Source organism: Centroberyx gerrardi, chromosome 17 (assembly GCF_048128805.1).
Source record: "Centroberyx gerrardi isolate f3 chromosome 17, fCenGer3.hap1.cur.20231027, whole genome shotgun sequence".
Lineage (NCBI taxonomy): Eukaryota > Metazoa > Chordata > Actinopteri > Beryciformes > Berycidae > Centroberyx > Centroberyx gerrardi.
This window is the reverse complement of record NC_136013.1, coordinates 27,173,348-27,189,681: the sequence shown is the minus strand read 5'-3', so window position 1 is coordinate 27,189,681 and position 16,334 is coordinate 27,173,348. Positions and strand designations below refer to the sequence as shown.

At 39.4% G+C, this 16,334-nt stretch overlaps 1 protein-coding gene across 1 annotated transcript in view; it reads right to left on the bottom strand.

Annotated features, from left to right (window-relative positions):
• Positions 1-2,705: 2,705 nt before the first annotated feature.
• The window catches only part of ston2 (stonin 2), a 66,966-nt gene continuing 53,337 nt past the window's right edge, over positions 2,706-16,334 (bottom strand). The window contains exons 6-7 of the mRNA XM_078289374.1: positions 9,549-9,751; positions 2,706-5,667 (exon numbers count right to left, since the gene is read on the bottom strand). Of these exons, the coding sequence (XP_078145500.1) occupies positions 5,587-5,667; positions 9,549-9,751 (284 nt within the window). The 3' untranslated portion in view covers positions 2,706-5,586. The remainder of the gene's footprint in view (positions 5,668-9,548; positions 9,752-16,334) is intronic.

The window sequence follows — 16,334 nt, the reverse complement described above, 5'->3', positions numbered from 1 at the left end:
TACTACTACTACTACTACTAATAATAATAATAATAATAATGGTAATAGCAGCAACAACAACATCTGCACATAAAACAACTTTTATTGGCGCAATGGAAAAAAAAACCCGGACGTTTTGGCCCTTGGCTTGGCATGCTTGACATAATTTGGCCCTTGGGGAAAACTAATTGGGGAACCCTGACCTAGAGGGAAGGAATTTCAAAGTAGTGACTGATCATTCCTCGCTTATGTGGGTCTTTAACTCAGAAGCTCAGCTCTCAGCTCATTCAGTGGGCCCTACGGCTACAGGAGTTCTCCTTTACGGTGGAATACCGGAAGGGAAAATATAATACCGTACCTGACGCTTTGTCAAGGGCTCCTGTTGATGACATCAAGCAACAGCCTGCCACGTGTACCACAATGCTGCACTCCAAGAGGGAGATGTCAGATGACTTACAGATCTCAGATGAGATCATCTGGAAGGCTCAGCAGGGGGACTCTGATATCCATATCGTGTATGAGAAAATTATGGAGACAGGAGAAGTGGTTCAAAATCCTACCACCAAATTCACTGTATTGGAAGACAAAGTCTATCGAGTGGTCCAGTTATCTCATAAGACTTTATACCAAGTGTATACTCCATCATCCCTTCGTCAGCAGCTTCTGGAAGTCTTCCATGAAAACCCTCTATCTGGTCATCTGGGGAGATACAAGACCTATAAAAGGTTGCAAGCTCTTGAGATGAGCTTGGATGTTAAGCACCATGTCCAATGCTCTCAAGTGAATCGACATCTTCCTGAGAAACTGCAGCAGACTGTTGTCCAACATCCATGGAAATGCTTGAAGTGGACCTCATGGGCCCATTTCCCAGGGTTGTGACGACCCCATAGTCGCACCAAGTATCAAGCATCATACACGCCATATTCATCCTACACACCCATTCAGTTAATTCCTCACATTCACCGGTTCCCGTGGCTCGTTAGCCCAGCCCCGTTTCAATATGGTGATATCCAAGATGGCAGTCCGAGGAAACTGTTCCGACGACCTCTCGTTGCAGTGCGGTAGTTTCGAATGTAGTCCGATCGAGGTCGTTAATCCCTTTTTCAGCATTCTTGAGCAGAGACTCCGGGGTAAATTAATCCTGTGGCCGGGAGCTGATCTCTACCGATCTCTACCGATCTCTACCGATCTCTACTGTGGATGGGAAAAAGTTGGCTAGTTTGGAGAACCTGGAGCATGGATTCTGACTGACTGACTAACAGGTTGACTGACTCTGGTACCGTGAGTACTGAACTTTGTGGGGTTTTTTTGTGAACTATTCATTTAAAGCGCTTGGGGGATTGTTGTACAACTAATTATTGAAACTGAACTTAATTATTGAAGAGGATCATTATCATTTTTTTCTTTCTTTTTTTGTTTCCTCTCTCTTATGAACTAAGATAATTGGAAAACCTGGAACGGACACTGAGTTTTTTTGGATTGAACTGAGTTTTGGATTGAACTTGTTTCTTTTTGTTGTTTGGACTGAGTGTTACTACACCAACGCACACGCACGCACACACCCACACCCTTATGCATGCCTTATAATATATTGGATTTCCCATTTGAACTTGAGTGTGTTGTATGTTTATTTTTACTTGTTACCTCGTGCATTGCTGTGGTTTAAGGTATATGAAATCTTCCCCACAACAATGACAGAGATGAATGCATCCTTTGTGTGGTTTGACTTGACAATAGACTTCAAATGACAATTAAACAATTTTGTCAGGAGAAAGACCTGACTGGCACCCCAGTTGTCTAGCCAAAGCGTCACAATATGTATTTCAGGGAGTAAAAACAATAAGGGATACACATTTTATGCCATTCATCAGGTGAGTCCCATGGAGATAGAAATGTCCTTTTAGGGGGTCCTGGTTAAGTAGTGGTGGTGTTAGCAGTCGATCACAATAGTAGCATTTGGACTACCAGTAGTACTGAGACTAGTAGTAGCAATGGTAGTAGTTGTAATACCAGCTGCAGTAGCAGTAGTTGTAGCTATATTAGCTTTAGTAGTAGTAGCAGTAGTAGTTCAATAATAATAAAAGACAAAAAGAACAGCAGGGTGGGGGATTCAACACACTAGGGGAAGAGACACCAAAGGCCTTATCACCCATAGACCTTAGCCTGCTGGTGTAGGTGGAGGGCAGGCTGAGGGATGGAGTGTAACAGTAGAGGAGGTTCAAAGGTAATTAGGTGCTTGGCAGTGGAGGGACTTGAAGGTGGAAGAGGAGGATCTTTACAGTGATGTGGAACGTGATTGGTAGCCACTCAATTCAAAAGTGGAAACGGTTAAAAGATTGTCTGCACCGTTGATTTTATTATTGGTTTTTTTCTGAGACCGCAGAATCATGTTTGACCTCCCTATTCTGTACGCCTGTGTGGTCATGACTTCAGTCACATCGTAAGCAAAGTTTGTCAGATTTTTATTGGTCATGGCTGGTCCAAATCAGGCCTGATCAATAACCAAACTATTGTTAATAAAAAATGTTGTATTGTAATGAAGTTTAGATGTCTTTTTTTTTTCTATCAGACTCCCACTAACAACTACTAGAACTTAGAAAAAGTTTAGACTAAAATCAAGGTGAAAAATGAAGGGGATGAATACTTTTTCATGGCATCATAACTTTTTGGTTCTATCTGCAGTGGATCACAATACATCAGAAGAGTTAGAAACGTTTTTAATCTGTTTCTACAAGTTAACATCCAGAGCAGCAAACACCTTTGTTCATACAGTATCTCATTTACATTAAATTTAAGTTAGTAGTACAGATGCACATTGTACAAGTAACTCACATGTAGAAGTTACATGAAAGCATAATTCCACTAGAAGGCATCACACTGCACATATTACATGGCAGCTTGCAAGATTTTCATCTTAAGATTGTTGAGCTATATTTCATTCAGTACTAGCCATAAGTTGTAAATGGCCCACTAAAAGAAAACCTGTCATGGCCGTGGATTGTACACTGATGACAGCTTATACAAAGATTGTATACTGACAAACAGAAAACTGATTCAGTGGATATTAAAGTAGGATCCAAACCGCTCGGGGTCACTAAGGGGTCACTAATTTGCAGAAAAATACAATTTAATTTAACAATTATGACTATTATGAAAGGTATAGTTGAAATATGAAATGTACACAAAATATGAAATGTACACAACTTTGAGAAAATGAATACAAAAATATCAACACAGTATCTGTCTGTCACACCCCATGAATCACTTTAACGCAGAGGTGTGACCAAGTCAAGTTTGCTCGAGTCCCAAGTCAGTCTCAAGTCTTGAGGCACAAGTCTCAAGTCAAGTCTCAAGTCTACATGTAGATTACCAAGTCAAGTCCAAGTCATTTATGTCAAGTCTCAAGTCACGTCTCAAGTCTAAATGTAGAACAGCAAGTCAGAACAAATCGAGAGTCCAGTATCAATTTAATATCTTAAAGAAAACTAAATATCTAGGACTTATCAATGCAATATGGTTTTAATAGGATAAAAACTTGGTAAGAGCATCATGAGTTTGATTTCTATAATCAGTTTCAACTTCAATATATTCAATCATTTCATACAAATTGAGAAAACAGAATTTAAATTCAGTCGTCTGCTGGAACAAATCTCATCACTTTCAATCTAAGTCATTTACACAAACACAAGGGCCCGGATCTACTAACATGTCGTAATTCCAGGCGCAGCACAAAAGCAATTGCGGGTGAAATTTGTACTGCCAGCGCATGGTATTACTAAAGTAGCGCACGCAAATGAGCGGAGGCGCAGATAATTAATTATAATTGCGACTGCACAAATATAAGGGCCAAACAATGCGCACAATAGCCTATTTGCGGCAACGTAATGATGGACAAAAGAAGCACAAATTTCTCTCCAGTGGAGCTGGAAGTGTTGGTGGCAGAGAAAACCACAAAGAGCTGCAAAGGAGAGATGTTTTACCTGTGCGTAAAAAGTCACTCTGGAACGATATAACAAATAAAGTGAATGCAGTTGGTTAGCCACAAGCGCGATTTACCGGAGGTAAAAGCGCTGGTATGATATGAGGAGGTGAGCCAAAATGCTTACCATAAATAAAGCCAAAGAGGAGCCTTAACTCCCTTGGAGGACCAGCAGGAAAGCCTGACTGAGACACAGGTGCCAGTGTGAGAGGGATGGAGACCTGGTGAATGTATGAAGCCGCACACACACCTCTCCATGGAGAGGTTATTACGCACACATGCTTTAGCTGCATTGTTTACATCAAGGCTATGCCGCTCAGATATTGGCTTATAATAAGTGTCAGCAAATCCAGAGAAGAGTGTGCGAGCATGCGTTTTCCTTTTTGTATATTTAGGTAATAGTATGCATATTGAGTGCGCATTCTGCTACTCTGCCAATGACGCATAAATGGTGTATTTTTAAATCAGCATACCTGTTTAAACCTGATTGGAATTATAATAGGGATGCAATCTAATGTCTGCATGCTATGCTGTGTAGATGACTGTGTCACCTTGATCTTAGAGCCGGTTCCAGAGCCAGTCTCGTTGGAGCCATTCTGTGTGCAAAATGATAAGACATGCTTTTCCTAGGTCTTAAATTCCGAGCGCAATCAACAGGTGTTAACGGCAACCACCTCTTGATAAATCACGTCCTCTGCCAATTTCCATAAAACCCTCCCTTAATTTTGCGCTTCATCCTTGGAGCACCCACAAATGCATATGCAATTATATCAAACCGCAAAAAAAGGCGCACCCAGATCAACTCATGATTTCAGGCGCAAAATGTGCTGTGCAGAGAACAAGGTTTTAGCACCCGCAATGCGATTTGCACTGGCGCAAACGTTTAGTAGATCCAGACCAAGATCTTTTGTCAAGACTTTAGAAATCTTTTCAAGTCATCAAAGCAGAAGTCAAAGTCAAGTCCCAAGTCAGCAGAACCCAAGTCAAGTCTCAAGTCTTCTCTTCATGCATCAAGTCAAGTCTCAAGCAATTAAAACCGTGACTCGAGTCTGACTCGAGTCCAAGACATGTGACTCGAGTCCCCACCTCTGCTTTAATGTCAATACATTTTGTTTGACTCTAGATTAAAGGCACTCCGATTTTACTTATGTCTTAAATTATTCAAATTTCTGTCTTGAAACGGACAGAAGCCTTACTGGAATAAGGCTCAAGATGTAGTCTACATAATCAAACCAAATATAGTGTAGCCCAACGTGCATCTTCTCCTGGGTGGGTTTGTCTCAATCTGCTTCGCTCTGTCACCTCCACACCACAGGAACAGTCTATTTTTAGTCATACCATGCCCATTTTAATCCATTAAGTTAATCAAAATACGCAAAAACCAGCTTGTCATTAAAAAGGATGAGTCAGATCCATTAATAAGAAAGCTAAAGATCAAAGCAAGAAAGAATAAACTCCAGTTTTTTAAAGGTTTCCCTATGCTGTCTCCAGATGAACAATCCCCTCCATGGTTATGTTTTTATGTCAAAGTGCAGATGGTGACATTCCCTGCTTTGCGTCCTCTTGAGAAAAAGGAGACATCATTTACAGTAATTATCCATTCAGTCAATCCGTCAGTCTGCTGGTACTCACTGTTGTGCACATTCTCCAGGTTGGTCAGCAGTTGCAATGCCCGATGCTATACCATCTCTTGTTTGCTCTATAGGTACCTGAAAGTTAAGAAAAAGGAGTTGAGAGGGAATTGCATAAACTCAACCATGTGGCATCAGGGCCATGAGTGAGCAGGTTTTCCTTCCAACCAATCGTAGTGATTGGTTGGAAGGAAAACCTGCTCACTCATGGTTGGAAGCAGTCATTTTACTAAATAGACACCCTTTCTGGTAGGGCTGCACAATATATTGTATTTTTATTGTCACTGCGGTATGAATTTCTGCGATAAACACATTGCAAAGGACTGTGATATCAAATGCCAAAAATGGAGTGCGCATCTACATTGTACATTATGGTAACAAGTTTGTGACACCTTGCATCAGACGCAATGGTCGCCTTATACATATATATATAATAGTAGCCTTGTCGAGTCGACAACATAAACAGATCCAATTCTAAAAGAGTAAACACAGCCCACGAGAAAACTGAAAATGAATGAAACTTCTCAAAGTGAAAATGTCAGTGGAGACTCAAGGTTCATCTCTCCATAGCCCGATGAGTCAGACCCATGGAAGGCTAGGCAAGTTATGCCTCTCAGAGTATAGGCGAACGAGCTGTGAGTAAACACAGCAAGGTAACTCTTATTTTGAAGTTCCATCTTCCATTCACAGGAAAAATCGTATTTTTCATAACAAGTGGTTACATAGTCATGAATAAGTTAAATTGCGGGGGGAGAGACATCCTCAGTTGTAAGCAGCCTTGATGTATCTCTCATTCTGTATTTTTCTTTGTTGTGAATTGTGTGGGTTGCCATGGAATTTCTCTTCAGGGAGAAAAAATTCTTACTAAAACCCATTAACAGCATTTCATTGTCTATTTTGCACATTATGTTCTTACAGCTACAGCTATGGTCATTTAGGGGTATAAGAAGAATGAAACTTTGGTTCATTGCTGGTGAGATGGCAAATAGCCTACAGGGTCATTGCCTAAACCAAGTCGCAAAGGCATAAAATTCCGACAGTAACGCACAGACACACATCATCTTAAGAAATGTATTTTACGTGTTCTACCTCCATGAGGTAAACAAGGCTCATTAGGGGTTGACACAGATAATCTTATATATAGATAATTACACATTAATCTGAACTTTGTAAAACGTTTCTATGTGGATAAAACTAGACAGCTGTCATCCATGGAGGAGAAGGGAATACTGTGCCTGCTTAGATCGCCCTAAACTTATCCTCCATAAAATCAAACTAGCTTGTACACATCCATTCACAACTTCACCTCACGGATTTCTTCACCGGTTAACGCTGCCCGTCCTCTTTTACTTTATAGCGGCTATTCCATTCTATTCGGGTGAGGAGAAAGTTAAAGACTGTGTTGCATCCTCTGATCTGATTGACAATGTTTTTGTTGTAGACCTATTGGATTTCTGCAGACTGGATTCTTAATTTCACACACAGATGTCAATGATGTTATTGTTACAGAATAGACAGGTTTAGTATTCATATTTGGTACCTATAAGACACACACATGGCTCAACTTATTTGATTAAGTATATTAATGAATTTCATTTATTGATTACAAACATGTTCAATAGCTATATAGCTCAGCAGCTCTAACTATTATACTATATAGTTGTTATTGATTGAGTTTCAACAGTGTCAAAATAGGTTGTTATTTAAATAATTTTATAAAGAATTTTAAGTTCCGTGTTGTGTTATCTAATATAATATTCCATTACTTTTCCGATACTTAAGTGATACTTGTAGCTGGTATCAGTATTGAAGTCAAAATGTTGGTATCATGACAACCCTGCACCCTACTTCTCCCTAATCTAGCTCAGTTTGACACCAAGCTGCATCAGCTGCTAATATCTTTGACAAGCAGGTTGTCAGGAGAGCCAGAGCCATACTGGAGTTTTCCCCTTTTTAAGGGGAATTTTAATTTCTGTCACATTGAGGAGATATTTTATTTCCTGTGCCAATAACTTGCTAAACTCTTACTTTATTATTAGGATTTCATTCATTTTAATGCTGTTCTATGGATGATGATGTTCTTAATGTATAATTCTTGTGTTTTGTGCTAGGTCTTCTGTAGAATCCACACTTTTAAACTCAGTCTTAATTTGGGACAAATGTTTTACTGAATCCATGTCTACGTTTAAATGCTGAGATTTCGCTCTGCTAATTCTCTTGAAATTTCTGCTGAAGCAGTGATCATACCTCATAATGAGTTTAACGGGGACACAGCTACTGTACATTCCATGTTATACTGCTTGTATGGAAATACCTATAGAATACTGAAATTGAAATACATATATGTAGAGAAATATGTATAGTCTATTGTATACAGTTCCTTTGTCCTGTCCTGTTGTGTCTTTACCATGTGTGTCAGTATGCACTGTGCAACTCCATAATTGTCAACATGTCTCTGCACCAATGTCACCAAGACTAATTCCTGTCCATTTATTTTTCTCAAGTGATACTGATTCTGAACATGGTAGTATTTATACTTTTCAAGTAACACAGCTCTGCCCAGGAGAGACTGCATCAACATTGGCCAAATTACAAATAAAACACACAGTCAATTTTAAATGGAAAAGGTCATAATTATAGAATCTAATCTAACAGCATTTTTCCTGACTTTTTCTCCCAATGGCAGATTGCTGGAAGTGGAGCTGCCAATAGTATTCCAGCAGGGTTAGAACATTTGAAAAGTTGCCTGCAAAATCAAAATAAACTAGGACTGCAAGCAGTCATGGACGGGGCCGGCAGGAAAAAGAGAGTTATAATAAAGAAAGCACATTTACTCAGCATCATCCAGGACTTGAACTCACAACCTTTCACACCAAGGGCAAGTCATGAACTTGTTGAGCTATTGGTGGTTTGAAGAGAGGAGGGGTCACACTATGACTGAGGCAACCAGCAGGGTGCATGATAAGATCTGTCCATCCATACAAAGGCAGATTTCAAACTAGTGTCAAATATTCAGTTTTACAACATAAAATTCTGAGAATTTGCATACTTTATCTAAACAACATAGAGATGTCTGTAGTTTATTTTTACAAGGATTGAATGCTCCATAAGCGAATAACTGATGTTTAAAGATGCTCTATTTTCCATTGACGACAATGGTTTCCATAAAAGCAGAATTCAAATCATTTTTTGAAAAATCTGTCTGAAATTTTGTAGTTTCATCTACCAAGACAGGAAAATATTTTCTATTTTTTACATGAAGATTGGACGTCGAGTAAGCAGCAATTCACCATGTCTGTGTACAGTACCATTTACAGTCAGACATTTTGATGAGCTGTGGGCTCAATTTTTGATTAAATGAAAAACCCCACAATAGTTTTATTTTGGCAGGTCTAATGATGCTCTGTAGTGATTTTCATCTAATTTGTGCAAAGTATGTGGGACTAGTTAGATTTAATTCGTTTTACAGTTTTTAATAAAAACAGAGTGGTGGACTTCATAATGTGGTATAGGTACCAGTGTATGAAATTTTTGTCTTGTTTGGGTCGATAACCTTAGAAAATTACAGAGCTGAAGCATGTATTATTATTTTTTATGCTGTAGCACCACCATCTGGACTATTTGCCCCATACTTAAGTGAGTGTCATTTAGCATGGAACTGGAACTAAGTGCCAAGTCTGGTGATTTTTCATGCATGGGAAGGCAGTTTTAGTAAGATAGAATAATAATAATGCATACAAATACAACAGGGACCGGCAGCGGAGCTGCTGCTGGCCCCTAATAATACATATATTGTCCCTAACCCTTAATGGTATGTTTGGAAAGTAAATACCTGAGAAAGAAGATTAGTGTGTGTGTGTGTGTGTGTGTGTGTGTGTTTGCATATTTTTGTATTTGTATGCCCATTCACTGAGAGCCAGATGAAAGACATCCACAACCAGTTTGTCCAAGCTGCTGACCTGGTAAAAGTAGTGAGATTTGTAATTGATCCATTTCTTGATGTCTGTCCTGTCGCCCACAGAGAGCGATCGTACAGTGGCATTTGAGGCCGACGCTGCTGGCATGTCGAACTCCACCTCTAGGTGACGATGTAAGGACTCCGGCACCTCCCGGTCTGAACCCAGCTCCAGACGACAGAAGAAGGTGTGCGGATGACTTAACACTGAATAAAGAAAGGAAAGACATGAAAAAAAGTCCTGAACCTAAAAAGGAATAGTTCATCCATAAATGAAAATTATACTCGCCCTCATGCCAGTTTGTCAGTCCATACAACACACAGGGAGATTGCCAGCACACCTCCATGGCAGCCTTCTCCAAAACAATTGAAGTCTGTGGTGACCAGGATTTTAGAGTTCCAAAAGGAGCAAAACATTACCTTAAAGTTACTCCATACAGCTTGTGCAGCATAATCCAAGTCTTCAGAAGACAAACGATTGCACTGAGTGGAAAAGACCTACTGTATATTTACACCATTATTTAGTGCAAATCTACAGATTCTCCTGGTCACCACAGACTTAAGTTGTTTAGGAGATTGCTGCTACAGAGTTGTGCTGGCAACCTCCCTGTGTGTTATATGGACTAACAACCTTCACCTGTATTTTAACTGGCATGAGGGAAAATAATTTTTATTTTTGGGTGAACTATTCCTTTAACTATTTATGTAGAGAGCAACTTGGCCATTACATTACACAGTATTCTTTAATATAATATGTGCTAATATAATGTATTACACAATAATTTAACATTATAAAAAAAATACACTATAATAACTAGGACCGCAAGCAGTCATGGACGGGGCCGGCCAGATGTAGTGTAAGAGGAAAAAGACAGTCACAGCAAACAAAGCACATTTACTCAGCATCACCAACGACTCGAACTCACAACCTTTGACACCAAGGGCAAGTCATGAACTTGTTGAGCTATCTGTTGGTGGTTTGAAGAGAGGAGGCGTCACGCTATGACTGAGGCAACCAGCAGGGTGCATGATATAATCTGTCCAACCATATTAAGACAGATTTCAAACTAGTGCCAAATATTCAGTTTTCAAGATAAAATTCTGAGAATTTGTGTACTTTATCTACACAACATAGAGATGTCTGTAATGTATTTGTACAAGGAGTGAATGCTCCATAAGCAAATAACTGATGTTTAAAGATGCTATATTTTCCATTGACTACAATGGTTTCCATAAAGGCAGAATTCAAATCATTTTAAAAAAAGTCTGTTTTTGAGATAGACGTCTGAAATTTTGTAGTTTCATCTACCAAGACAGGAAAATATTTTCCATTTTTTACATGAAGATTGGACGTTGAGTAAGCAGCAATTCACCGTGGCTGTGTACAGTACCATTTACAGCCAGACATTTGATGAGCTGTGGGCTCAATTTTTGATTAAATGAAAAACCCCACAATAGTTTTATGTGGGCAGGTCTAATGATGCTCTGTAGTGATTTTCATGTAATTTGTGCAAAGTATGTGGGACTAGTTAGATTTAATTAGTGTGCTTGCTGTAGGCAAAGCACACTATTACTATTATTGTTTTTCTTCCGGACGTTTTTTTGGCACCTTTCTTCGTCTACAGTTTTTATGTTACATAGACATATCATACATCAAAATGTGCGCCCTACGTCGGGCAAGTGTGCTTGTATTTTTCTAAGAGATCTGTCTTGAGATTTCTGAGATATTAACTATAAATCTAAGCTGATACTTATATCAGATCTGGCAACAACCCAGACAGGCTGACAGTGAACTTCCGCTTTGTCTGTGGATTCGGGGAGAGACTTCGCTGCTACAGCTTAGAAGATGTTGAGAGCAAGAGCAAAGCACGCTAAATGTCTTGTTGGATGCAAAGCTGAACACAAATCTCTACATTCCCTTCAGCATCTCAAGAAAAAAAGGAAAGAGTGGTTGGAATGTATTTTTGACAATACGTTCCGACTACAGTTAACTTAGTCCAAATTTGTATGTTTGTGCTAATGGCTTTGCCTCACTCGGACTGCTTTTTAAACGAGTGTCAGTACAAAGCAGGATTTGCAGCAAGACTGTCCCGATCAAAAGAGCTATTTTGGTGGTTTGTGAAAGATGGATCTATCCCAACTGGACGTGGCCACAGGAAACGTGCAATTGGTAAGTGTCGCCACTTTGTAATAATATTTACAGTACAGTCAGTTGGGCTTGAGAACATGTCACGGTTTGCTAACGTGTGTAAAGTTATGTTCCATTTGCTTGTTTGCAACATTGTTTTCTTCTTTATGTTTTAATACGTAGCTTGAGAATGAGAAATGGGTACGGTAGTTTATGGTATTTCAGTCCGATTAGCATCGGGTAGTGGTTTAGCTCCAGCCCCGATGAGACGGAGTTTGTTGCGGGCCTATGAATACGCCTGTTGGTCAGTTGGGGCAAAACATGTGCAGCCAGAGTCAGCTGTACCTCAGCCGGCCAAAACGAGCACCTCGTCTTGTTAACCCGGTGCCGTTAGGACAAACCTACTATCATCAAGGTTAGGGGTTAGTGCCGCTAGCAGCTAGCTAATCTAGCATTAGCTAAGGTTAGCTCCTCTGGCTCACTTTGCGGACACATCTCCTTAAACGAGACAGCCGCACCTGTAACGTGGCAAAACTCGAACAGTACTTTGTTTATCGGGGACTTTTGTCACCACGAACATTTCACTTCTAACGCCAAATGAATGGAATGGATTGGCTGATGAGATGTAACATTTCCCGTTCTGTCTTTGCACCTATTCTGGTAACTCTAGTCCACTGTCAGCTGGGGTTGTGGAAAAAAATAACTAGAAAACCTGAACACCAAGACTACAATAAATACTAACTTTCTGGAGGTTATGATGCCCTGTTCTACTTGAGACTGTGTTGGAGACATTTAGAATCAACTACATAGTAATTATTGAGGCTGTAGTTTGTGGTAATGTAGTATTGGATTGCAGTATATTGTAAGGTGTAGGTATTAGTCATGATGCAATATCCTAAAAAAAAATCTGAGATAATTGGTTGCAGTAAACATTTATATTCCTTGCTATTAGGCCAGCACATCTCAGACATTCCCAATGGTACAACATGTTGGCTGCCAGACTGCCCCCCCAGTGACAGACCGCTTGGCACACAGCTATCACTGAAAACTCTGCAGCATCACGTCAGAAGTACAGGTTAGTGGTCTGGCAGACGAGATCATATGTTGAATACACCAGTTAGTGTGTTCAGAATTTTTTACAGGAATGACTCATTGCAGCTCTACATTTTCATTACTTATTGCACAGTCTGTCACTGACAGGATTTTCAAAATCTGCTTCTGTGCATACAAGGTACCCAAGCAGCAATGTCCTGCAGAGATTTCAGAGTTGGCACTTCAACTGTCCCATTTGTTACTCCACAACCTAGTCTGACCTCCCCACCTATCAAGAGACCATCCAAGAGACCCGTCTTGACCTAACGGAGGAGGAAGAGGATGAGGAGGACCCTGAGTCAACTGAGCTGACCCCGTTTTCTTTTCACAAACAGAAATTAAAAAATGAAAAACAAATGGTGATTATTTTTCATTTAAAAATCCACAACTGAAAAATGGAAATAGAAGGTATTTTTCATTTTCCTGGTCAGCAAACGGCAGAATCAACATTTATAAAAGGAATTGATTTTCCTTTTCTCCTTTGTAAAACAGAAAATAAAAAAAAACTAAATAAAGAAAACAATAACAAAAAAGTATGTTCAAGACCATTTTACTAATCCATCGTCCTGTCTGGAATAATTTCACCTTCCTATTCCTGAGAGCTGAGAAAGCTCCAACACGTGGATATTAGAATATCGCGCATATCAGATCATAATTAGACCTATCATGTGTGATCAATCAACAGGCTATTATTATGAACTAGTCTGATTTTTCTGGCAAAAAACATGAAATAATGAAATAAAGTTTATTACTGAATTGAACAGTGATCCATGTTTTACAAAGGAGATAACCAATCAAGTCCTTTATGTTTTATCTGCTGTTTCTGACCAGGAAAACGAGAAATGTCTTCTTTAATTTGTAGATTAAATGAAAAATAAAATTTCAATGACAATCAAATCACCATTTCTGAAAAGAAAATAGAATGACCAAAAAAATACACGGATTGAACAAGCACAACGTTATAGGATGCTCTGCTGTTGAACTGTAGGAAGGGAATACAAACCATCATACAACAGGCTGTAGCTTTACTTTTTTGAGGAAAATGTGGAATTGGACAGACGGTGAAATAAGAGAGATCCTGGGATCGAGTGGACAGAGAGATTAACCCGCCGTGTTTTCAAACTGCAGAGACTCCGGCGGTTAAACGTAATTTCTGGGAAATGACAACAGTGGAATGTAACGGTATTACCAGTGCTGTGTGAATGGCAGCACTACGTTAAAGGCGGAACGGCATGTCGTGTGAACAACACAAACTGCTACCATTGCTGGAAAATCTGGCACTTTTACGGGTTTCATGTGTGAAAAGGGCTATTGGTTACAGGCAAACAGTGCCATTTCTCCCACTGATTCAAGCTACCAGACTGTGCTATTGAATGTGTGTACTTTAAGTTATGTTTAAGTTATGTTATGGACAAGTTATGGACACTGATTTATGTCGCCGCGTTTACTGGCATTGTTCCGGACCATTGAACTTGTGTAAAATTCATAAGTTAAAAAAAAAGTTTGAGTACCCCTGAACTATAGTATGAAATAATCTATAAATCAAAATTGCACATTTTGCTACTTGCCAGTGTCAGGCCACACAAGTATGTATGTGATGTACATTCTCTTGTAATGGAACAACTGATGATTTCTGTGTTTCTGTTACTCCACAGATTACGTCGATGAGTTGATTGACCTCATATTTGATCACGTGTTCCAGGACCCTGCACCTTATGTGAGCCAGGTTTTGAAGATCCCCATTCCAGAAGACCTGTGCGCCCAGTCTGACAGGCCAGAAAAGGATGTCATTGCAGCCACATGTCTCAGTTCAATCAAGAGGGCGTCTGAACCCAACGTAGCTGGGTACAGTAGAGCACCACACACACTGGTATCACTACCCTTACCCTGCGACCTAGAATGCCCCAGCACTAGCTGACAAAGGATCTGTAGGCTACATACCTGTAACCACTGAGCAACGGTACACATACTGTCAATATGTTTCATTTGAATACTTTGCCTCTTCTTCCTTGGTTTTGGTTAACTGGCATGAGGTCAGGATGTAGTTGGGTGTTTTCCACGAATAAGTAACAGATACCTAAACACATCAAATTATAAATCATTTTTGTTATTGATACTGCACTACTTTACTACACTGCAATACCTGCCACAGTGGAACACACCCCTGTGTACACTCACAGATGTAGATTTTGTAACATAACAGCACCCCATTATGGTCCTGCATAAGCAGTATATTATGTTTTTACATGTGCCTTTTTTATGCCTTTTCTATAATAAAATAATTGTATTCTGTATGAACAGTCAGTGTTGTGGTTACTTATTAGTTTAACATTTAATTTACATTGGTGTGTAAGGAAAAAAATATATAACCCCACACACTGTCTACACTTGCATGGTGCTTTATTACATTTATGTAATAAATATGTAATATATAAAAGGACTTGATTTTCCTTTTCTCCTTTGTAAAACAATCTACACGGGCATGGCTTTATTACATTTATATAATAAAGCACCATGCAAGTGGCCAAAACGTAAAGTTGCTTGTTATAGCGCCACCATGAGGCAAATTGACGTGGGTTTCGTTGCCTGAGTAGCGGCTGAGACTTTGGACCTATCTGCCAAGTTTGGTTGCTGTAGCTCTTACGGTTTCTGAGATCCAGATACTTTTAGGGCAGAATAAGCGGAATAATAATAATAATAACTAGAAAATGCTAAATTTTACAAAGAGACACAATAAAGTGCCTTGACCTCCACTTAAAACAGCGCTACACAGATAATTGAAATAACGGAATTAAAAACCAGAATAAACTTAAGACAGAGAAATGAAATTGGCTAAATACCTTAGCATTCATGAAGTTAAAGAAAGAAACATTCTTAGGAAATACAGACTTGGGGACCATAACCTGGAAATTGAAAAAAAACCTTCCAGGTTTGGTCTTTGGGTTTTCAGGTTTGAAGAAAAAACTGGAAAACCAAAGACCAGAGGCTCTGCAGCACTGCAATCTCATGGAAATAGAGACAGAAATACACTTTCTGTTCTCATGTCCAATGACAAGAGAAACCAGTGACCAGTGATATGTGCTATTATAATATTTTAATATGTATAATATTTGACTTCTTAATATGATTGTTTATTGTTGATGATTATATTCTTGCTAATGCTCTGGCAACAGAAATTGTCTTGCCCTGACAGTAAAGCTTATTTGAATTTGAGAGAGAGAGAGAGAGAGAGAGAAAGAGAGAGAGAGAGAGAGAGAGAGAGAGAGAGAGTTGGAAAGAATGCAACTTCTATAATCCGTGCATGAACTGGCTGTGTGCCCCCCTCCCACCCCCGCCACTGTGTGTGTGTGTGTGTGTGTGTGTGTGTGTCCGACAATGTGAGAGAGACAGAGGAAGAATTAGGATGAGACCCACTAATTATCAAAATCCAAATGAGAGCATTTAAATTTTATAATCACCTAATAGAAAGTGACCCTGACACGCTCCATAACAAAGCCCTCACCTACAGAGAGACTCTAGAGAGAAAACTACAAATCCCATCACTTAGGTATGTACATTGTACATATGTAC